Source organism: Sinocyclocheilus grahami, unplaced genomic scaffold, assembly GCF_001515645.1.
Source record: "Sinocyclocheilus grahami isolate Dianchi unplaced genomic scaffold, SAMN03320097.WGS_v1.1 scaffold58.1, whole genome shotgun sequence".
Classification (NCBI taxonomy): Eukaryota; Metazoa; Chordata; class Actinopteri; order Cypriniformes; family Cyprinidae; genus Sinocyclocheilus; species Sinocyclocheilus grahami.
The window spans coordinates 66,621-90,213 of record NW_015505237.1 but is presented as its reverse complement, the minus strand read 5'-3'; the positions used below and the strand labels follow the sequence as shown (position 1 = coordinate 90,213).

Below are 23,593 nucleotides of genomic sequence, written 5' to 3'. Positions count from 1 at the left end.
CAGTGTGCTCAGGACCTCAGACTGGGCCGCAGGTTTACCTTCCAACAAGACAATGACCCTAAGCACACAGCTAAAATAATGAAGGAGTGGCTTCACAACAACTCTGTGACTGTTCTTGAATGGCCCAGCCAGAGCCCTGACTTAAACCCAATTGAGCATCTCTGGAGAGACCTAAAAATGGCTGTCCACCAACGTTTACCATCCAACCTGATAGAACTGGAGAGGATCTGCAAGGAGGAATGGCAGAGGATCCCCAAATCCAGATGTGAAAAACTTGTTGCATCTTTCCCAAAAAGACTCATGGCTGGATTAGATCAAAAGGGTGCTTCTACTAAATACTGAGCAAAGGGTCTGAATACTTAGGACCATGTGATATTTCAGTTTTTCTTTTTTAATAAATCTGCAAAAATGTCAACAATTCTGTGTTTTTCTGTCAATATGGGGTGCTGTGTGTACATTGAGGAAAAAAAATTAACTTAAATGATTTTAGCAAATGGCTGCAATATAACAAAGAGTGAAAAATTTAAGGGGGTCTGAATACTTTCCGTACCCACTGTATATATATAGAAAGGGACAGTCCCCCCCCCAAACAAACATGTCTGACCTTCTGTGGAAACGAGAAGATATTGAGATGTCTCAGTGATTCTGATTGGTTCCCAATGTTCTTCAAAATATAATTGTTCCACAGACAAAAGAAAATACAGGTTTGAAACGATACGAGGGTATATGAATGACAATTTAGATTTTTGGTGAACTTTCCTGTAAAGGCATTTAGTGCTTATCTCAGCAACTTTAAAAAGTTTTGAAAGCAAAGGTAAAGTATACCATGTTAATGACATCAATCTTTAAGCAGCAGAGATTGCCTCATTTCTTTAAAATATCTCTCAAAATAAGAGATTTGGAAAGAGCTTCATTATGTTTATTACGGACAATCAGTGAGGTTGATGACTCCCTGAGGGTTTAGAAAGAAGAAAATTTGGGAACGAGGATGTTTTAATTCTAAGAATGTGAATCGGACATTGGTCTTTAAATAAATGTCTGAATACAAAAGGGGAACATGAAACTGTAAATTGTGACAAATGTGGACAAGTAGAAGTCATAGAACACATACTTATGAAATGTGATGCATGTAAAAAAAGCATCAAGATCTTTGGGAATAATTAATTTGTCACTCCATGTTTATTACAAGATCAATCATTTTTTTCACATCTCTTATTGTTTCCCAACTTCCCAGTATCAACTCCACACGCCTGTCCACTTTAAGGTAAACTGACCTGATTCCCTCACATATTCAAGTTAAATCAAGACTGAACACTGTATGGAGGAATCAAGCTCTAAATATAAAAGAAGATAATCCTAACTAAATGAGACACAGAACCTAATAAGTAGCCATAAGTAACATAACAGATAAACTAATGCAAAGCAACAGACTGTAATTTATAGAGGAACCAAAGTCTGGAATGATTTGCCATCGGACATATTTTTTTAATAAGTAAAATGAGGTTTACAAAATCTTTAAAGGAATATTTAATGGCACGATATACAGTAAATTGTTGATTTTTATGTTTTGAATGAATTTTGAGTCGGTTTTATTGAATCAATTTTTATTGTTGTGGATTAATGTAGTTTTGTTTACAGTTATGTGTACAATTAATGTAGACCACCTGAAAGTTCATTCAGAAGAGAAGCCACTGCTGAATGTTTTAAAATTTAAGTAGTTAAAACGCAGTTGTTTGAAGAATCGTGTGCTTTGAGTGTGAGAAGACCTTTATTACAGATGCTGAACAGAAACAGCACCAGATAATTCACATTGTTCAAAATTCTTAAACTGGTGAACAAATCGTGGTAAACTGTGATGAGATTATGTAGCGTCTGTGTAAAATCATGGATGGTTTTTGGGGTTTATGGCTTAAGAGACCCCTTTTAGCCTTTGACATTTGCATATAAATTACTGTCCTGGCCACAGATTCTAAATTTATATGGGTGCTAAATGGTTAAATAGTCCCACCCCCCACCCCACTATCAAGGAGATACTAAGCATTCTACCATTATCATCTACCCATCTGACTTCAAACCGTTTCCAAAGAGAAGTAAATGACCCCCAATGGGCCTGGCTGACCAGCAAACTACAACATGCTCACATAACACACACACACATAAAGACCTTTTCTTTATTTAGACAATAATTAATCAGTTACAAATGTATCTGGTATATGCATGTTGTTTGTATGTTTCCCTATTAGATTAGCTGAGTTACCACTCGTTGTTTGTATTAGTTAAGCCCTAAACGCTGATATTCAGGTGTATGAATGTATCTCTGGTTTAATACATCCTAAATGTTTCTTTCTTGGTATCAATATTATCTGCTCTTTATTCCTCAAACAATGATGTACAGTATGCGATTGTGAAATGCATCATATGATTTGTACTATATTTTGGGTTAAAGCTGCACCAATATTCCAGACCGGCCATAAACATGCAAATGGGCCATAAAGGGAGACAAAGAAAATTCTCCCGCTCAAAAATTCCCACCTGGTATTGGCTATTCCACCCAAAGGTGGGTGTGAATAGAAAACTCTCAAAAGTCATTAGCTCGAAATGATCTTTGCTCAGAAAACCTCTTCTTTTGAGACGACACTAGACTTCTCAAGACTCCCCTCTGGAGTTTGATTTTCCGGCAGTTTTTATCTTCAAGTTACTTCGATCCGCTGTGGACTTTGCTATCTTCAGAAGAAGACAAAGAAAACTTCCAGCTCATTTCTAAGAGAACTCAAGAACCATTGTCTACCGCATCAGGACTCTTGTTCAGCAATCGAAGCCAATGCAAGTAACCGTTTACAACTATTTAGATGCGTGTTTAAGTTTGAGCCCCTTTTTAAGGAGATTTTTGATTATTTGATGATTCTCATTAGGTTGTGGTTAATTTATGTGAAATACTGCCATTCTTTTACTTTTATCTCTCTCTTCCTTACTTTCCTTCATTCTGTATATATGTGTTGTGCTTAGTTTAGTTATATGTTAGATATAGTTTCATTTATTAAATCCCTTATATTCACAACTGATTGCCTCTGTGTGCTGCTCACAATTCGAAGTCACTGAATGTTTGATCCATTGAACACTGAACCATTGATCCACGTTGCTACATGCTAAGTTAATGCTAGTACTGTATGGAGGAAAGTTATTCTTTCTTGGCCAAGAAAATAATCTTTCCTTGAATTGATAAATGATTATATTGTCTGCTCAATGAACGGACGGATTAAATAATTGTAATATTGATTCTGCTACAGTTAATTCTAAGATCTAATCTAAATTTTTATTATTAATCATAATCAGTTATAATTAGTCATAAATATTTTCCTTTTGAGCTGATTTACTACAATTAAATGACTCGGTCTTGTACTAACAATGGTTTCATGATTTTTGTTATATCTGAACAATGATTCAATCTGTATAATAATTGCTTTTGGGATTTTTCATGTTTTAAACATTTTAATGCCTAATAAATTATATTCTACCCCAAACATGACTGAGAATGAATGAAATATGGGTTTGTATTATGTCTACATTATTAACTGTCCCTCAAAAAAGGTAACTGTTTTTTTTAGGATCCCCAAATCCTTTAAACTTACCGATACATTGGAGGCTAAGTTAGGTGATAACTGAACATGCAAAACTGTTAAGTGATGGAGGTCTGTTAGTATTTTGCAGAGATAGCAATCAATGTGACATGGCTTTACGATTAAAATTGTTTAATTCCATGACTTTTGGGTTACAAGTCCAACTCTCTAACCATTAGACCACAACAAATGTAAAAATTATGTATGTGTTCTATCTGGGATAAACTCAGAAAAGAGACACTTGAAAATGTAGGAGATTCTAATGATAAGATTATGTTTTGACTGATGTTAATGGTACTATAATTAAGGAAGTAATGTGTAGTCTGTTAAACGCAATCTTCAAACCATCAAATACAATGAAATGAGAAGTTTTGTATAATTTATATTAGTTTATTAATTTGTACGGTGTTTTGCATTTTTAAAAGCCTCATTTATCAAAACCACGTGCCTTTTGGCTGAGACTCACTCCAAAGATGGCACTGAAACAATCACAAGATGAAATCAAAGTTTCGATAAGTAAAGATGAAATTAACAGATTAACAAATTAATGTGAGATAGTGGAATAAAAGAAAGACATTTATACCAAGTCCAGGACTTTTGGGGGTGAGAGAATTAGATAATGCAATAGAAAGAAGGTTATCATTACGAGACTGAGAAAATTACAGTTTGCACAAAACAAATAAACTAGTAATTGTGACAAATGTGGACACCCAGAAAAGCAAAGCATTCTAAAATGTATTGCATATGAAAGAGGAAAACTTCAGCTCTCGACAATTTGAGAATTATTATATCAATCTAAGGTTTAGCAAAACGGATAAAGGCAATCAAGAGTATATGAGGAAATGTTTACATATTTTAAAAAGATAACAGAAAGAATATAGAAGTATTTAGTTTTTTCTCCCCTTTCATTTCTTCATCCCCTTATTAAACTATGTGCGCTCCGCACTCCCGACCAGTAGGTAGCGCAAGTGCACCTTTTACGTTGGTTTCCAAGACCGGCAAAAACACCAGTCTGTGGACATTTGAGATCCTACAAAAATGTAAAAGCACAATATCAAGACAGTCAATTACATTCAATAGATTACTGCATTACTATGACAAGGAAAAACATTAGCATGATCAAATCATGAACGAATTCAAATTTTGGGGTGAACTAATAAATAAAAAAAAATCGTACTTTATATTTTTGTTTTGTTTGGTTCTCCCACCTTCTTTTGACTTGAGCGGCAGAAATTTTGCCCTCTAGTCCCTGCTCTGTCACAATAAATGCACGGAAATCAAGCATAAAAAGAAGGTAGCAAGACCTTTGCTTAAAGTGTTAGTATTTACATTCAGTGTCAACAGCACCTGAATAAAAGTATATTTTACATAACTTGTTTACTTACTCAAAACCTTTGATGGCAGCATTTCGCTTTCCAGTGAAGAAGGCTTCATTAGCCACTCTCCACTGAGCCCAGTGTGTTCATCAGTCCCTGTAATGTCAAAGCAGTAAACATTAGTCATGATCAATCCATTAATGCTACATTGACAAGCTGAGGCATATTTATTAACAGTAGCTTGGTATGTAGCCAGCAAAATATCAACTAAATATTAAAGGGGTCATATGACGTTGCTAAAAAGAACATTATTTTGTGTATTTGGTGTAATGCAATGTGTTTATGCGGTTTAAGGTTCAAAAAACACATTATTTTCCACATAATGTACATTATTGTTGCTCCTCTATGCCCCGCCTTTCTGAAACGCGTCGATTTTTACAAAGCTCATCGTTCTGAAAAGTGAGGTGTGCTCTGATTGGCCAGCTATCCAGTGCATTGTGATTGGCCAAATACCTCAAGCGTGTGACGGAAATGTTACGGCCCTTACCATACTGTGATGCCGTCTCCCAGCACGATGAGACAAAACCAATAAAACCCATTACAAACGAGGCATTTGTAGCATCCAGTGGGGACATAATTACTGATTATAATGACTTATACTGTCTTTTTACAAGTTGTGTTGCGTATTGCACTACGTAAACTTAAAACCATGTCTGCATTTGTGATCGGAGAAACGACAAACAACAAGCGCTACCCTACACTGCTCAAAACTCGCGTTTGAATCATCAGTGGCAACATACTTACAGGCTGTGAGTCAGAAGCGCCAGACTGTCCTTGCAAAGTTGTAATTGCCCCACTTTATAGAAACAGCCTTTGTGCACAGACGCATTTGTAGGTTACTCTCCCAGGAAACAGTCCTCCATAAAATGTGCTGCACACATCTGAATATTTGGGTTGAATTGTTCTGGAACAGTGTTGTAAATACAACTTAACCACTAATTTCTAGTTGTGTCCTCTTTTGGAAGGCCAAACAAAGTAGTTTCGCTTTCGCAACGAAACACACAGCTTCTCCACAACATGACGGCGGCAGCAACAATACTACAGCGAGAATCAAAGTTACGCCTTCTTTCTTTGCGTGAACATTTGGGTGGTGTTGTGTAAATCTGCACACAGTGACTTAGACATGTGAGGGCGTGTTTAAAACGAAGCATTTTAGGAGGGCGTGGACGAGTCTTAACTTTTATATAGAATATCTCTTTGGGTTTGAGATTTTAGTCTTTGCAACTTTAGGGATTTTATCTATGCACGAACAACTTGTAACACTCCAAAGAGAAAGGACAATTTGAAATTGCATCATATGACCCCTTTAAGAGAGTTCTGTCAGTCGAATTTAAAGCACGTAAATATATCAGTTTCTCCCGAAATACAAGTAAGTAAGTGACTGGTGAACTGGGAGAAGAATAGAGTGAACTTTATAGCTACTTACACTATGTGTATCTGATATTAATAAAACACGTTGGCAAGTTATATTTGAATTGATTGTTACTGCTGCTTCCATAAACATCCGTGTGCATTTTACGAACTCTAAATGTATTGTTTTACTGGTACTTATGTGTATTTAAATGTCTGAAGCCTAAAATAAACATTATGTGGTTAAGAACACTGCATAGTTGTGATAATATGACAAGTGCAGTGCACGTCTCTCTCTGGCTCAGCACCAGCTAGCGAAGGCACAGTTTGAATTTTGCAGTTATGTGACGTCACCGAACGTTCTAAATCCCATATGTGGGACCGTACTCCCAAGGGCACAGAAATAAAAATCCCATATGTGGGAGCTCAACAGGATAACATCAGATACATATCTTATACCTGGACATCCAGCCTACATCTAAACATGTATATCTGATTCCCCTTGGATTTCCAAGCCACCACAAAATGAGTGTGACACATTAGCCCACAAATATATCATTTTAAAATAGCAGTAATTTGCGGGTGGGACATGTCCCCACCACTTTTTGCCAGGATCGATATTGACCCAGCATTTTTTGAAACATCTCGTGGCACAGATTTACTACCTAATACAAATGAAAGTCAGTCTCCAGTTGACTAGCAGACATAATAATAAAGGACTTTAATGCCCATAATACCCTATGGGGATTGCTTTCACTGATTTGAATGGTACTATAATTGAGGAAGTAATGGATGAACTGGGATTAGTTTGTCTTAGTGATGGTAGCAGTACAAGACTGGATGTAGTGGATAATTTTAACTGCTGTATTTTTCTGTTTGCTTGCTTTTTATTTTGTGTTTATGTAACTCCTGTATTATTGCATCTCAGTTTTTGCCATGAAGATAGCATTAGGTGCTGTCATGGCAATAAAAATAAATAACTACTACTGGATGTAATGGTCAGAAAACATCTGTTTTTGTTCAAAAGAGGTTATTCTCACTATATGTATTTCTAGATATACGCTATATGTAGGTATCTATGTGATTTCATGTTTATTCTCATTGTATTATTATTATTATTAACCTGCATGCTATTTTCAGGTATTGAAAAAGTAAATAAGCAGATGCTTGGACACTAAACTTGTTCATCATGTCTGTGTATCGCCAATAATTTGTCAATAAAATATGTATCACAATGCAGGAGTTACGATACGGTATATTGTAATATATTGTGGTATTGTAAGAAAGGCGCTACATTGCAATATTTCTTTTTTGTTGTTGTTTTTTTAGGGAAGGGGGTCATTTATGCTGAGGGTAATTTAAGAAAAAAAACATTTTCATGAACACACCACCATATGCATAAAACCAGAACAAAAACGTTACTTCATTTAATCTCATCAAAACAGTGTCATCTACATTTGCTTATATTTCATTTATCACTAATTTGTGCAAAGTAAAGGAAAAATAGTAAAGTGATTGCTTCAGGCAGTTCCTTTTGACCTCATGATTCTCATTTGCTCAGACTTGCACTGTGAGCTGTAAGGTCTTATATAGACGGGTGTGTGGCTTTCCTAATCAAGTCCAGTCAGTATAATCAAACACAGCTGGACTCAAATTAAGGTGTAGAACCATCTCAAGGATGCTCAGAAGAAATGGACAGCACCTGAGTTAAATATATGAGTGTCACAGCAAAGGGTCTGAATACTTAGGACCATGTGATATTTCAGTTTTTCTTTTTTAATAAATCTGCAAAAATGTCAACAATTCTGTGTTTTTCTGTCAATATGGGGTGCTGTGTGTACATTTATGAGGAAAAAAAAATAACTTAAATGATTTTAGCAAATGGCTGCAATATAACAAAGAGTGAAAAATTTAAGGGGGTCTGAATACTTTCCGTACCCACTGTATATGTGGGGCTGCTGTGGCCTAATGGTTAGAGCATCAAACTTGTAACCCAAAGGCCGTGGGTTCGAAGAATGGGGCCAAGTATATGCTAGTATACACTAATATTTGGTAACAAACACTTGAACAGTTTGCCTTCACTTTAAAAAAGCTTTTTTTTAAATTACTAAGTAAACATTTTTACTAAATAAACAGTTCTATGCTCTGTGCCAAAAACATGCATTTTATAAACAGCATTTTTAACATAGTAAAAATAGAAGCAGAAGAACAGGGTAAATTCACAAATTATAGATAAATAGAAAAAAATAAGTTTCAATTGGTCAAAGCTAGAATTTTCTGCAGGAACTCATTCAGTCTTCTGAAAATATAGTAACCCGTTACTGTCATTTTTTTCTGTAAATGCAAGGGACTGTTTATTATAATCTCACTACAGTTAATGTTCTCAAGAAAAATTAAATTCAAAGTAAATTTAGAAGTACAACAACAAATATATTTTAGAAATACATATTTTAGTTAATATATTGCGCTCTTTTCTCTTGCTCTTCATCATGCACACGCTATCTGATGGCTATACACATGATGGGACTCCGATTATGAATGACAAAATAACCTTATATAAGTCATACACTACATGGTTGAGTAAATAGTGCATGAGTGTATAGTGTTGTCATTTGGGCAGGGCCGCGTTATCCTAATGGGCAACATGGGTTGCAGCCCAGGGCCCCGAACATTAGGGGGCCCCTGAGTAGAGGCCTGCATTCCCGCGGCTCTCCCGCGGGACCTGATCAGATTTTTTGCAGCTAATGACGTGAAGCGGATGCCGCTGAACTTGGGGGGACGCCAGGCAAACTGAATCGCATAGCCGAGTCTGATGGTCCACAGGATCCAGCAAGACGGTTTGGGTAGCCAGGCACCCAGACACCGTACAAGCTGGACCAGCGGGACCACCGACGTACCCGCGGTGGGGCAGCGAGGTGGAACGCAGAGACCCGGTCCATGGGCGGACCAAAGAGGGGTCTGAGTGTGTGGTGCAACACTGATCTGGTTCCACGGTTTGGCAGAGGGTGCGTGAGTAGGGCCTTTGGAGGAGTTAGCAGGTCGGATTCTGGCAGAAAAAGGTGCCTTCCACGACCTGGTAAGCCCCCTTATGCACCTCCGGGAAGAATGGCACCGGGGCGGGGCGCTGAGAACCAGCACGGGCCACCCTGAAGAACCAATCTTCCAACCTTGAGGGCTCGGGACACTGTGGAGGTCTCTACTCGAGACTTACCCTCACGGCGGCCTGGAAAAGCATAGCCGTCATTTCTGGATCCGATTCAGTCATTGCTACAGTCCCGGAGGGCAGCAGCGCAGCTGAAACTTCCTCTCCAGAAAGTTCCGGCTCACCCTCCGATGCAGCGATCAACATCCGATCATCGGGAGGAGCACCAAAGGATACTGCTGGTACGCTCCTTGTAGAGGGCTATGTCATCCGCTGGATGCCACTCTCTCGTGAACGTGCGTACGACAGTTAGTGGAAGCTAGAGATTAAGGTTTATATAATTGTAAATATGGATATTTTTCTTACACAAACGCATCGCATTGCTTCAGAAGGCCTGTATTAACCCCGGAGCCGTATGGACTTCTTTTGTAATGGATGGGTGCAATTTTTTGGACTTCAAATTTTGGGCTACCATCCACTCCCATTATAAAGCATGGATTAGCCTGGACATTATTTAATATAACTTTAATTCGTCTGAAAGAAGAATGTCATATACACCTAGGATGGCTTGAGCGTGAGTAAATCATGGGGTAATTTTCATTTTTGGGTGAACTATCCCTTTAAGTGATGGAGCATTCTGTGAAATTATGACCCTGGTGGCTTTCAAGTGTGAGAATGGGGCATCTTCTGCATCCACCACAAACAGATTCAGTGTTTTAGCTAGAGCTTGCATGGAGGAAAATGTTTTAGAGATGTTTAGCAAATATATCCTTAACATTTATATAGTGTCTCATACCAATAATGTATTTATGTCCATCCTCAATCACTTAAATGTAAATGTGTAATTATTAGGTCTAAGGAAAAACTGTTTGTCTTCCACTTCCAAACAATATATTGAAAGAGACTAAAAACGGATTCCTAGGAACTACTTCTGCAGCTTTATACAAATATCAATGCCAATTGTTGTTTTTCTGCTTTATTTCTCCCTAAAATGTATAATATGTTATAATAATGCAATTATATAATATTAATGCAGAGTGAGTGAACTTTGTTTTTGGCCATGCAGTGTTTACTTGGCTGTACACTTATGCATTTGCTTTATTTATTGGTTTTATTACTTTCTGAAAGCAATGTATGTCCAAGGAATGAAGTGAATTCCAAGCATGAAGAAGTAAACTTAAAGCTTACTCAAAAATGTAACTTAAAATATACTACAACTTCAGGTTATTTAATAATGTACTTTGAAAGTATACTTTACAATGATCATTTTCAGCACACAGCACGCAATATATTTAAGTAAAGAGCAAATAAATATACTTAAATAAAAAATAAACAGAAATTTCAAATCAAGTGTATTTTTGTCAAATATATTTTTAGAAAAGATACTAAATTACAATTATTTGTTTCATTAATTATTTAAAGTGTTTAAAAAATTGTATTGTGAAAATAGGCAAAAGCATAATAATAATATACTTTTTATATATTTAAAGATAGTACACTTTTGTTAGTATATTTCCCATCACTGACTACAAGCCCCCGCCACAGGCCTGTGATAATGACACATCCCTCCCGGACACACTCAACCACTTTTATTCACGGTTTGAAATGCAGAATGACACACCTGCACAAAAACTGCCCATACCTCCCAACGACCAGGCGCTCTGTCTGTCTCCAGCTGACGTAAGGAAGACCCTATCTAGGATTAACCCACGCAAGGCTGCGGGTCCTGACGACATACCTGGCGGTGTATTGAGAGACTGTGCTGCACAGCTGACAGATGTCCTAACAGATATCTTCAACACCTCGCTGAGCCAGGCAGTCGTCCCAACATGTCTCAAATCCACAACAATCATACCGGTACCAAAGAAATCACCTGTGTCCTGTCTAAACGACTACCGTCCCATAGCACTGACTCCAATCATGATGAAGTGCTTTGAGAGGTTAGTCATGCACAACATCAAAACCAGCCTCCCCAACACACTCGATCCGCTCCAGTTTGCATACCGTCCAAACCGCTCTACAAATGATGCAATTTCCTCCACCCTCCACGTGGCTCTTACCCACCTAGAAAATAAAGACTCCTATGTTAGAAAGCTGTCCCGCTGCTCTTCACGCTGCTGACCCACGGCTGCACTGCCAAGTTCAGCTCCAACCACATCATCAAGTTTGCGGATGACACAACGGTGGTAGGTCTCATCAGCAACAGTGATGAAACGCACTACAGAGAGGAAGTGGCAAAGCTGGCTGAATGGTGTGGCACTAACAACCTGTCCCTCAATGTGAGTAAGACAAAGGAGGTTGTGATGGACTTCAGGAGAAACTCTGTTGACCACCCCCCCACTGACCATCGACAGCTCGACTGAGCAGAGAGTCAGCAGCACTAAATTCCTGGGGGTGCACATCACAGAGGATCTCACCTGGACCACCAACACCATGTCACTCTCCAAGAAGGCACAACAGCGCCTACACTTTCTCCGCCGGCTGAAAAGAGCAAGTCTCCCTCCTCCCATCCTCACCACATTCTATAGGGGCACCATTGAGTGCGTGCTGACCAGCTGCATCACTGTCTGGTACGGGAACTGTAGTGCAGCAGACCGCAAGACCCTCCAGCGGACAGTGAACACAGCTGCAAAGATCATCGGTGCCCCTCTCCCCTCCATCCTGGACATTTTCCTTGCACGATGCTCCAGCAAAACCAACAGTATCGTGAAGGACCCCACTCATCCCTCCCACTGTCTCTTCCAGCTCCTACCATCAGGAAGACGGTACCGGAGCATCAGAGCCCGCTCCGCCAGACTGCTCAACAGCTTTTTCCCCCAGGCTGTGAGAGCCCTGAACTAAAATAACCCCGCCCTCCTCTGAAACCCCCACATAACCCCCTACCTCCTGAAACATGGACCATCTCACCTCCTACACTCTTTACTTCACTGTTGTATGCCTGTATTTATGTAACACCGTGGTCCTGTGAGGCACGACATTTCGTTCCACTATATGTCCTCACAGGCAGCAGAATGACAATAAAGCTCAACTTGAACTTGAACTTGAACTTGATATTTGCTATGTACTATTAAAACAGGGAATATATTATAAATACAATAAAGTACACTTTTTTTCATGTGTCAACACCTTACACAACTTTATCCTCCTGTTTAAAACTCTGAAAGAAAACACAAATTATACAAAGAGACAAATGCTTTAGTATAGAGGTGTCAAATTCAGCTCCTGGAGGGCTACCTGCAGCGTTTTTCTCCAACCCCAACTAAACACAAGCTAAACCAGCTAATCGAGGTCTTCAGGATGACTAGATGTTTAGATACCTCTGTTTTTCAAGATCAGCGCTTACCACAACCTCCCCAAAAAATTCCCCCATTATACCACAACACTCATAAAAAAACGCATTTTTAAACACAATTAAAAACATATTTTTAGAAAATAAAATTCCCACAAAAGAAAACACCAGACTTTTGTCATGTACACACGCTCACTGACTAAATTTTGCATTATTGTGAATTCAGTCATCATAAACAACAAACTGCAAATACAATGAAAAAGATTAATTTTGCCTCAAATACAGCTTCGGTGGTTGTAACGGAAGTTGCATAGTTTGTGCTAGACTATCATCATAAATTGATATGTTTGTCTGTAGCCAGAATATGACGTGCCATTTCTCCAAACCATAGACTGCTGTTTTTCAAGTATTATCTTAGTCAACATTAGTAGTCATTATTACAATATCAAGAGCAATAATTAACAATACTTCTTGTCATAATTTTGCAGCCCAATGTGTTCCTGTTTTTAAACGTAGAATATACAATTTTAAACAATTTGTTGTTATTGGTAACAGTTTGTATTTGATCGATTTTAGTAATTGGCTGAATTGTCTGACATAAAAGACAACACAGACACAATTAATAAGGTAGCCTAATTCTAATAATTTCCCTAACAAAGGAAAATAAATAAATAAATGCCCCTTGAAATCAGTCCCATGGGGCAAATATTGGCCCTTAATGGAAAAGTTTATTTCTGACCCTGGAACACGCTTTGCAGGAGCAATGGTGCTTTCAGGGTTTGTATTTACTAGTTGAGAAACTAGTTTTATTTTAAAAGGTTTTCCCCAAACATTGAAATTATGGATCTGTTGATGTACCGTTGAAGTGTAGTTGAAATATTAATGTTGCTTCTTGGTACATCAGATGGCAACACACTTTTATGTCGACAATTCAGTTAGTTGTATTTTCAGTGTTTCAGTTAAAGGGATTTAGAATCAACATGTAACATTGATACAACAATATGATTATTTTTAATTTCAATACTGATTCAACAGTGCTGTAGAATGATCATCATAGCCTAACACTGATTGTATTCTGAAATCACAACCTTGTTTCAGCATTAGTTGAGGGTGCAAAAAAGATATTGAACCAACATCACTTTGAAACATTAATTCAATGCAATTGGCATTTACACATTAGCATTGACTTAATATGTTTCAACGGTTTCATGCTATCTGGGGAGCGTTTTGAGCAACCTTTCAGCAGGAACGGAAAAGAGATTGCATAGTCAAAAATAAAGCATTACGCTGAAGAGGGAATTTTTCTAATTTTTTTTAAAAATCCCCATCCCCCGCCCCAATTGCACCACTGGAACCAACTGTGTTTACGTGAATACTTGGCAAGCATAAATTCTTAATTTTTTTTTTTCTGTATTTGTCCGTTCTAGCTTGAAAAGAAATTATAAAGTTATTTTATTAGGAAAATGTTTTCTACTTATAAACAGGGCTGGAGTGGGGCCTATATTTTCAGTCCATAATTTTAATGCCCAAGACCAGCCTCCACAAGACCAACTGTTTCAACAGGATTATATACAGATAAATAACAAATAACACACTGAACTTTTTAGAAAACATTGTCCAGTCAATCTTTATAATAAGCACAGTGGAGAAATACTGCATATACAAATTACAAAGTCAAATAAATAAAAATAAATATCAGATAGCAGTATATGGATTAAACTGTATGCTCATCTAAAAAGTGTCATAATCACCACTATAAAAACCTTGATATTGACCAAAAGTATAAATGGAGCCAATTGAATCGATTTTGGGAGTCCACTCCGAAAAACCTTTACTCAAACTCACCTGAACATGTTAATCAGGATCTTCAAGATTAGGCTACTAGCCTACAGGCAGGTGCGTTTCAGGGTTAGAGTTACATAAGACCTCCTTTGATCTTTAAAAATGCACTTTCAAAAAGTGCTTTAAAAGCCTCCTGGCCCACCAATTCAGCACATTGTCCACTGTGAGATCACAGGTCGAGAGGATGACAGCTCGGGTGTGCTGCTCGTTGATTGCTGTTTTGTTGTGTCTCTCTGTTCGCTTGAGCACAACAGACGCCAAAAAACATGTCACAGGTGAGATCTTTTAACTTCATTACACAGCGCGAAGAAAATATGTAAATAGTAGGCTTACCCATACAAAATATGATTTTGGGCACATGTTGGAACATAATATAGTACAGATGTCCAGTTTAAGTTAAACTTTGTATGGTGGTGTAGATGTAGTTTAAATAAAGTTTACATCTTAAATCATACGTTCTAATGTGTTTATATTTTTCCATTGTACAAGGAAAACACAATGATGACGATGGCATTTATTAATTTTTTTTACAGTAAAACGAACCGTTCATTTGGATAAACGGTTGTTACCAGGTATGTTTGCCATCACTAGTGAAGTCTTTTTGTTAAATTTTCCAAATGTTTTGTACTTTACCCGTTTAACAACTCTATTCAATTTAGCATGTGAGCTATTTATAACTAAGTCGTGACTCGTTAATGAAGTACTACCTTACAAGCCACTTGTTCAAATAGTCTGATCGCATGCATGTGTTCTGTCTGTTTTGCTCCAAAATTGTAACTATGTTTTGATTCTTTCTTTTGAATAAAAATGCTAAAAATGTAACTGTGGTTGTGATGGTACACTCTAAAAAAAGGGTGCTGAGTAGCACTAAAAGTGGTTCATTGGCTTGTAATCTGGGGAACCACTTTAAGTGCTATTTAGCACCTATCTTTTAAATGTGCTATACAGCACCTTCAATAGATCCATAAAAGGTGCCATACTGCTTCAATAAAAATGGTGCTCATCAGTAGCCTACCAAAAAGTGGTTATTTGGCTTGTATAGGGGAACCTCTTTTGGCACTATATGGCACCTATTTATATACCTAATTATTGGACTACATAACAGCAGTTAATATATGAACATACAGGGCCTCATTCATGAAACACAAGTAAAATTATTTTTTTCGTTTGTAAAGCCGTTCAGACGTAAAACTTCGAATTCATGAAAATGTTTGTATTTCAAAATGTTAGAAAGAAACCTGCTTCCTACCACATGTAAAAGTCCTGTGTTGTTTTTGGCAAACTGATGATACTGCATTTTGATGTACTACCATAATATTTCACAAGGTCTTTTTTATTTTTATTGGAGCTGACAGTTGAAAACTGTTAAACTGTGAAACCCAGCGTTCGTCACTGTCACTTTTTACCCAGCCATCCAATGGAGGAGGGGCGGGACAAAAACTATACCGACCAACCATCCTACTTTTAGTATAATTCAGGGACAATCGTGGCCTAATGGATAGAGTCGGACTTGTAACCCGAAGGTTATGGGTTCGAGTCTCAGGTCCAAAAGAGATTGTCAGTGGGGGGAGTGAATGATCAGCGCTCTCTTCCACCCTCAATGCCACAGCAATATGGCTGCCCAGTGCTCTGTGTGTGTGTGTGTGCACTTGGATGGATTAAATGCAAAGCACAAATTCCGAGTATGGGTCACCATACTTAGCGACATGTCACTTTCACTTTCTCATTTACACTTTACTTGTACAATTACTGAACCACAATGGAGAAGTTAATATAGCTGGTTACTGCATTTTTATATTCAGTAATATTCTTCAAAATGAGAGCCTAGTAATAGCAACCAAAGCGGCTCAGCTGGAAGAACGCTAGGCCACCAAAGTTCTCAAGCGCCACCAGCTGGCCATTGTCAGAAGAGCACCTGACATTTTTCTGCTGTCTAAAAAAATCTTTGTTTCACATGTTAATTGGATATTTATTGTTATGGTCTGTTAGTTTTTTTTAAGTTTTTTAATGGTTTTTCTGTTATGTGTTTTGTATATCAGCAAAGCCAGGAGTGTGTCCTGGAAACAATCTTGAAGAACCAATGATAGGAGTGTGTGCTGAGATGTGTTTCCATGACAGTAACTGTCCAAATGATGAGAAATGCTGCAGCAATGGATGTGGACATCAGTGTATGCCTCCATATAATGGTATTTATATTGTTATAATAGTGTGAATTAATTTGGTTTGAACATTTTTCATACGCAGTGAGGCATTCAGTGATCTGCTTTCTCTATCATGTGTTTGTGTAACAGAAAAGCCAGGAGTGTGTCCAAGGAGAGTACCTGGAACAGGGTTGTGTGAAGAGTTGTGTGACAATGACATTGACTGTCCGAACAATGAGAAGTGCTGCAGCACTAAATGTGGACGTGAATGTACACCTCCATATAAAGGTATTTGTTATATTGATGCTTGGGTCCCCAACACACACCGTTTTTGAGTATTTTATCATTTTCAGTGGCAAAGTACCTGAATTTGGCCCATAGCACCGTTTTCAAGCACATGGCTTTTCAAAATAAAGATTAATTATGTGTTTTGTGATGTGTTTAGGAGTTTGAATGCATCTAAATGAACAGACTAAATCTGACTATGTTTTCATGCAGTGAGGCCTGGTCTATGTCTCAGACTGATGTGCTGATAACTCTTCCCATGACGATCAGTATGCTGCCAGACAGAAGTGTTGCCCATCCACCTGTGCATGCATGCAGCGAACCATGCCAGTTTAACCATCGGGAAAAAGTCCTCGATTGCTGGTTGTGTTTTCTTTTTTTCTTCTTTTCTCCATGCTAAACTTGAGATCTTTTACATTCAGTAAATAAATCTCATAGTTTAGTGAAACCTCTGTGTGTGTGTGGGTGTGTGTGTGTGTGTGTGTGTGTTGAGTTTTTTTAGTTTTTTTTCCCCAGGAGCTTGGCAGCAAAACGCATTAAAAGACCGTAGTGGGAAAGCCTTGATCTTGAACCAAGAATGCAGGTCAACCCTAAAGTAAGAGAAATGTAGTATTTGTGTAAATATTGGTTTAATAGTTTGGAAAAGCTTTCAGTAGCGAGTCAATATGCCTCTAAAAACTCCAGATTTAAAACTCCATCACTTGAATATCAGAATAAATTACCAATAGAAAATAAAAAAACTACATTTTAATAATTTAAAGTGATTTTTACAGAAGTGCCAGACAAGACACATGCAGAAATATATATTATGTTCCACAGACAAAAGAATGTTTGAAAGAAAAATCCGGTTTGAAACAACTATTTTTGGGTGAACTTTCCTGTTAAGGCATTTAGCACTTTTATAAGCAACTTTAAAACGTTTCTAAAGCTAAATTAGACTACACCATCTAAATTGCATCAGTCTATAAGCATCAGAGATTGCCTCGTGAAATCTCTTTATCAAAGTAGAGTAAATCATTGTTTTTGGAAAGTACTCCGTTATTTATGTTTTGGACATAAATTGTGGAAATTGTGACAGATGTGGACAAGTAGAAACCATACAACACATACAATATAAAATGCAGTGCATGTACGAAAAAGCAAGATTTCAACTAATTCAAGCTTTAAGATCTTTGGGAATACATAATTTCTCACTCCAGGTTCTGTTAAGAGAAGGCCCGAAGCAATAAAGAATATATCATGAATTTATTTATTACAAGTCGGATAAGAAGGTCACCGGTTCGAGCCCCGGCAAGGACAGTAGGCCTTTCTGTGTGGAGTTTGCATGTTCGCCCTGTGTCTGCGTGGGTTCACACCGGGTGCTCCAGTTTCCTCCCACTGCCCAAAGACATGCAGGTTAGGTTAATTGAACATTCTAAATTGTCCCCGGATGTGCATAAAGATAAGACTTGTGTATGGATCGATCTGTGTATGGATTAACTGGTTCTCGCCATGAATATAGCCATAGATGCTGGAATGGCGTTAAGAAGGAAATAAACAAACAAACATTACAAGACAGATCAATAGAATTTAGGATACCATTTCGTTTTTTTTTATATCCCGTATTGTTTCCCAACTTCCCAATATCCACTCCACACTCCTGCCCAGTGCACCATACTGGCCTGCCAACCTCCATTAAACGCCAGAAGAAGAAGCAGAAGGGACCTTCTCCGAACTGCTGTTGCAAAACAAAATATTTGCAAAGTTTTTGAAGCATCACAAATCTTCTTTTTTTATTTAAAGCAATCACTAATTACAAGTTCAAGTCATGCATTCAGACCACCAGGAAGAACATAAATCGGTAAAGGAAGAGTTTATTGAAGATTACACTGAGAACAGAAGTGATCCAGAACCACTCCGAGTGAAGCATGAAGATACTGAAGAAACAGAGGTTGGTGTTTATTCTTGATTCCTCATAAACAATGCTGTGAAACATTAAGGTTATAAAACTTCAGCAGTTCATCAGATTTTCATGGCTGTAATCAGTCAATAATGTAGCCTGTCCACTCCAATCGTCATACATGTAAAGATATCTTCATATGGAAATTGACTGAAGCAAAGTTAAAGATGCTCACTGATATTAAAACTACTTTAGTATCAAAAGTACAGGTACATTTTATAGATAATGGCAGTCAATTGTATCAATGACAACCTGGAGTCTGTTATAACATGTAGTAGTTAAAGGGATTGTTCACAAAAAAATGAAGTTCTGAAATCATTTACTCACTCTCATGTCATTCCGAATCTGTGCTTCTGCAGAACACTAAAGAATATATATTTTTCAACACTGGACCTTTGTGACTTTCACTGCAGATGTAAAATAATAATAATAAATGCATGCTTTGAACAACATGTATTAATGTCATTGTATTAATAATGACAGGATTTTTCTGGTGATAAGCTTTGAATGATTCAATGAGAGAATGTCATACTACAAACACAATCCAACAAAATAACAAAGCAAACTAGAGAGCAGAAATCATTTGGTTTGGAGGTGGGCTCTTTTGACTTGAGTTTTACTCAATCACCCAGAACACCCTAGCAAATGCATAACAGAGCATTGTTTTACTTTACTGTTCATTTTTATATTTAGTTTGCTTTGTTATTGCATATATTTACTCGTATATTTAGCACTTGTTTCCTCCGCTCAGTGTCCAGTCTTGATTTAACTTGAGTGTGTAAAGGAATCAGATCAATTTAGCTCAAAGTGGGAAAACCTGGATTCCCGCTTTAAGGTAAACTGACCTGATTCTTGGTCCTGGAGGGCCGGTGTCCTGCATAGTTTAGCTCCAACTTCCCTCAACGCACCTGCCTGGAAGTTTCTAGTATGCTTAGTAAGAGCTTGATTAGCTGGTCCAGGTGTGTCTAATTGGGGTTGGAACTAAACTCTGCAGGACACCGGCCCTCCAGGACCGATTTTGGGCACCCCTGCCTTACACATTCAAGTTAAATCAAGACTGGACACTGAACGGAGGAAACAAGTGCTAAATATACAAGAGATAATGATAACTAAATGAGAAACAGAACCTAATAAGTAACCAAGAGAACAGATAAAACATGCTAGAAACCAGGGCAACCAAGAAAATTATTGTATAGTTTTTTAATACATTACATTGGATACTTGTATAGTTGATGAAGCATTTAATATTTCTCATTACAAAAACATGGAATTTTTGTGATTATAATGTTTTAAAAGTAACAATTGTAAGATCAATGCACCTAATTCATGGAAAGTGCCTGTGACATAATTAAATTGTTTTTAAAAAATAATCAAAATTTGCATAGCAATTGTAGCAAATGTCCTTTGCCTTCATATTTCTGTCTTTGACCTTTTTCCTTTCATTTTAGACCTGTTGGAAGAGAATGTGGAGAGTGAAGAACTGAATGAAGTGGAGGAGAAACATCATGATGTCACAACTGAAGACAAATCGGAGTCTCTCACAAAATAAAAGTACATTTTTATTGAGAAGAAGAACCAACAAAAATTTCACTTGCCCTTAGTGTGGAAAAAATATTCCCATACAAAGTCTTGAAAATCACATGAGAATTCACACTGAAGAGAAGCCACACACAGAATCCCTGGAGGACAAGCTGAGCGTTCATTCAAAGGAGAACATGTGTTCTTTGTGTGGGAAGAGTTTTTGCTGGCTGGGTGATTTAAAATTACACCAGAAAAGACACAGTGGTGTGAAGAATCTTGTGTGCTTTGAGTGTAAGAAGACCTTTATTACAGACGCTGAACTGAAACAGCACCAGAAAATTCACATTGTTAAAAATTCTTAAACTGGTGAATGAATCGTGTGTGTTCACACTGTGACGAGATTAAATGAGTCAGGGTAATTTTTTTGCCTACTGAATCTGCTTGTACTAACAATAATTGCATGATTTTTGTTATATCTGAGCAATGATTATATCTGTATCATAATTGCTTTTAGGATTTTTCATGTTTAAAATCCTTTTATGCCTAATCAATTCTATTCTATCCCAAACATTACACATTATTAACTGTCCCTCAAAAAGGGAATTACAGAATACTTTGAAACTTACTGATACATTGAAAGCTAAGTTAGGTGACAATTGAACATGCAAAACTGTTAAGTGATGGAGGTCTGTTAGTATTTTGCAGAGATAGCAATCAATGTGGCATGGCTTTACGATTCAAATTGATGATAGGGAAAAAAGGTTTCAGTGGTGTGTTAAGAAGAGTAATTTTATATTCCATATCTCGGATAGTGCATCTACATCAGAGATGTCTTCATTTACATCTGCAAGATGTATTTTTAAGAGCGTTTGCTCATGTACATGACATCTCTAAGACATTTCCCATGATGTCAAATAGATGTTTAGAAAATGACTAAGATGTTTGATTTAGAATGTATGTGAAAATGGACACCTTAAAGATGTTTATCAGATGTTTGATTAGATGTTCCAGATCAGGTAATCTTTAAAAGACGTCTTGCAGATGTCCAGATGTGTGGTCTGGTTGCTGATAGGATTGTTGAGCACACAGCTGTAGGTGTTGTTATCCTGATATTCCACCTCCAGAGGTAGAGAGAGACTGATGCTGAGATCAGACACACTGATGCTGGACAATAAACTGTTTCCTTTGTACCAGGAGAGAGTCACATGACTCACATTCAACACTGAACACAGGAAGATACTCGATGATTTTCCAGCCGATAAAGCACATTGTGAAGTATCACTACAGGAATGGGCACATGAGCTGCAAACGCAATAAAGAGAAAACATAAAACTAGAAAAAAAATTATGTTATTTACAAAACCTAGATTCATCTCACCATAAACAGTGACAGCAAATCACTTGGTTGACTTCTTATTCCTGATAATGATGCTCAGTTGATAAAAGCCATTGTGTTCATTAGTGATGTTTGTGACGGTGAGATCTCCCCAACCCTGCAGAGACGTCAAATATTTATTACTCACCAATCAGAGGAATAAAACATAAAATGTACAAAACGAGCGCGTGAATCATTTTCTTCAACAGTTTGAGATAGATCACAATGCCTTTAATAACAGATTTCATGAAACACGTCTCGTTTTGAATATGGGTCCATTATGTATAGATCATTTGCGGTTTTTAGAGCCAAGAAGTCCTCAGCCAATCAGAAAAACTCTTTCAGTCTGCGCGCCTCCACCGCGAGATGAAGAGATGTAGGCTACATGTGTTTTCTGTTGTAATGACCTTTTAAATCTCTTGTCACAGTGTGAACACTTGTAAGGTTTTTCTCCAGTGTTAACTCTCTGGTGCTGTTTCAATATGGTAGCCATAGCAAAAGTCTTCCCACAATAAAAACAAATATGATCATGTGTTTTCTGGTGTAATTTAAAATGATGTAATTTAAGAGCTCCTGCTTGTCTAAAACTCTTTCCACACTGATCATATGGGTACGGTTTCTCTCCAGTATGAATTATCATGTGATACTTAACACCTTGTTTGGATGAGAAACTCTTTTCACACTGAAATATTTTTTGGCTCTTGTTTGCAGCGAGCAACTCAAAGATTTATCTTTAGTTTTGACATGATGTTTCTCCTCTGCTTCATTCAGTTCTTCCCTCTTCTCATTCTCTTCCATCAGGTCTGAAATTAAAGTTAATTAAAAAATAATTTAAAGTAAATCATTCAAAAAATAAAATACAGCAAAAGCAGTAATATTAAAATGTTCTTACTAAAAATAACTGCTTTCGATTTATATATATAAAAAAAAAAAATATATATATTATTTCTGTGATCAAAGCTAAATTCTCAGCATCATTACTCCAGTGTCACAGGATCCTTCATAAATCATTCTGATATGCAGATTTGCGGTTCAAGAAACACTACCACCAATTTAAAACAGAAATTACAGAATTATTTAATTCAATTTAGCAAGGAGGCTTTAAATCGATTGAAAGTGATGATAAAGACCTTCATAATGTTACAAAAAGACTTCCATTTCAGAAATGCTTTTCTTCTGAACTTTCTATTCATCAAAGAAACCTGAAATTCTACTCTGCTGTTTTCAATTTTGGAAAGTCACGGTCATGAGAACACCTCTCAACACACCCCCCTAAAAGTGCTACTTCAGGATTTTTTGGACACACTCCTGGCTTTTCTGGTTCTGCGGACAAAAAAATAAATAAATTCCCATACACGGAAAGCAAGCTGACCAGGGCTGGATTGGTAATCGGGCATTTTCCCAGTGGGCCAACAAGGTTATTTTTTTTTGCCAAGGACCATCGCACAGGGACAGCGAGCAGCCCATTGAATTGTCTCCTGTATTGGCAGCGTAAACAACCCAATCACAATGCACTATAGACGGAGCGATAAAGTACTTCGCTCCGCCAATATAAAAATCGCTTCACTCCAACTGGTTCCTCGTCGGCTTCTCCCATGTTTTCACAGCAGATTTATCAAGAACAGGCTTTCTCTGCGGTGAGTAAGAGCAAAGAGCCAGGCAGGAGGAGGAGTACAGAGTAGTTGAATCGGTAAAGTGCTTGATAGGGACTCACAAC

At 37.5% G+C, this 23,593-nt stretch overlaps 2 protein-coding genes across 25 annotated transcripts in view; one reads left to right on the top strand and one right to left on the bottom strand.

Annotated features, from left to right (window-relative positions):
* LOC107584241 (balbiani ring protein 3-like) overlaps positions 1-23,593 on the top strand; it is a 58,923-nt gene that overhangs the window by 4,096 nt on the left and 31,234 nt on the right. For 2 of the 21 annotated variants that reach the window (XM_016270771.1, XM_016270769.1), the window contains exon 3: positions 16,656-16,802. The exons of the other annotated variants lie outside the window; for them this stretch is intronic. In XM_016270771.1, the coding sequence (XP_016126257.1) occupies positions 16,656-16,802 (147 nt within the window). The remainder of the gene's footprint in view (positions 1-16,655; positions 16,803-23,593) is intronic. 21 annotated transcript variants of the gene reach the window in all.
* LOC107584243 (WAP four-disulfide core domain protein 3-like) overlaps positions 23,072-23,593 on the bottom strand; it is a 4,241-nt gene continuing 3,719 nt past the window's right edge. For 3 of the 4 annotated variants that reach the window (XM_016270774.1, XM_016270776.1, XM_016270775.1), the window contains exon 7: positions 23,106-23,193. Coding sequence is in view for 1 of the 4 variants with exons in the window: in XM_016270777.1 (XP_016126263.1) it covers positions 23,087-23,199 (113 nt within the window). In the remaining 3 variants the exon portion in view is untranslated. Of the gene's footprint in view, positions 23,200-23,593 lie in introns of all 4 variants that reach the window. The other variant, XM_016270777.1, reaches the window with a different exon arrangement.